General features: G+C 42.2%; 1 protein-coding gene across 1 annotated transcript; it reads left to right on the top strand.

The window, feature by feature from the left end:
• Window positions 1-309: 309 nt before the first annotated feature.
• Window positions 310-997, top strand: LOC118761388 (inositol monophosphatase 2-like; the record flags this gene model as incomplete). The annotated part of the gene is given in 2 exon segments (XM_036499228.1): window positions 310-772; window positions 804-997. Coding segments are annotated over 2 exon segments (657 nt in total), but the record flags the coding sequence as incomplete, so codon positions are not given.

Genomic DNA, 997 nt, shown 5'->3' with positions numbered 1-997 from the left:
GTGTTTGAAAATTTAATTAGGAAACTAGTTTTGTTAATTTAGTTGATTTATTTAAACTATAACTCTAATGGTGAGGCTGTTAAGATAATACACAACTATTTATACTTATTTTCTAATATCCCTTAAGACTGACTTGGAAGAAATCGAAAGGGCAGCCAAGGAATATGCCACCATGGCCGGCGATGTATATTTATAAAATAGTCCATAGATGATGCTCGAGGCGATACAAACAGGGTTAAAAGTCGAATGCAAATCCTCCTATCGCGATTTGGTCACCGATACCGACAGGGCAATAGAAAACAAAATTAAAACCCTCATCTACCAAAACCAAAAGTTCAAAAACCACAGGTCCATCTCAGTTCCTATTTTAGATTTATTGGCGAAGAGACCATCGCTCAAAGTTGGGGACTCGGAGACGAATTCACGTGGATTGTCGACCCTATTGACGGAACCTCCAACTTTGTTCACAATTTTCCCAATTTTTGTGTCTCGATTGCAGTGACATTCCAGAAGCAGGTGAGTTCTGGACTAACGGATAAGCCTGTCGTAGGGGTCGTCTTCAATCCGTCCACTAAAGAAATGTTTTCTGCCATCAAAGGTCGGGGAGCCTTCAAAAATGGCCAAGAAATGCGAGTCTCATCAGTTTCTGGTAACAAATGAGATCAAAAAGTAGAACTGAGTCGAGCATTGGTTATTGCAGAGTACGGAGGGTGGCGGTCGGAAAGTGTGACTTTTCAAAAGATTTCTAACAACCGGAATCTTATTTGCAAAGTCGCCGGGTGCTTCCTTGACTGATTTTGACAGAATTCGAATGAACGGAAGTGCTGCCTTAAATATGTGCTATGTCGCCGATGGTCGGGCAGATGCTTACTTGGAGTTTGGAATAAACGTTTGGGATTATGCGGCAGGGGTGGTTATAGCTCAGGAGGCGGGGGCGTGTGTGATGAATCCTTATAATGGTTTTGTCTCCGTTTGTAGTTGCAGGGGGGAATGTTGA

This window comes from Octopus sinensis, unplaced genomic scaffold (genome assembly GCF_006345805.1).
Source record: "Octopus sinensis unplaced genomic scaffold, ASM634580v1 Contig12956, whole genome shotgun sequence".
Taxonomy (NCBI): domain Eukaryota; kingdom Metazoa; phylum Mollusca; class Cephalopoda; order Octopoda; family Octopodidae; genus Octopus; species Octopus sinensis.
This window is presented reverse-complemented; position numbering and strand designations above follow the sequence as displayed.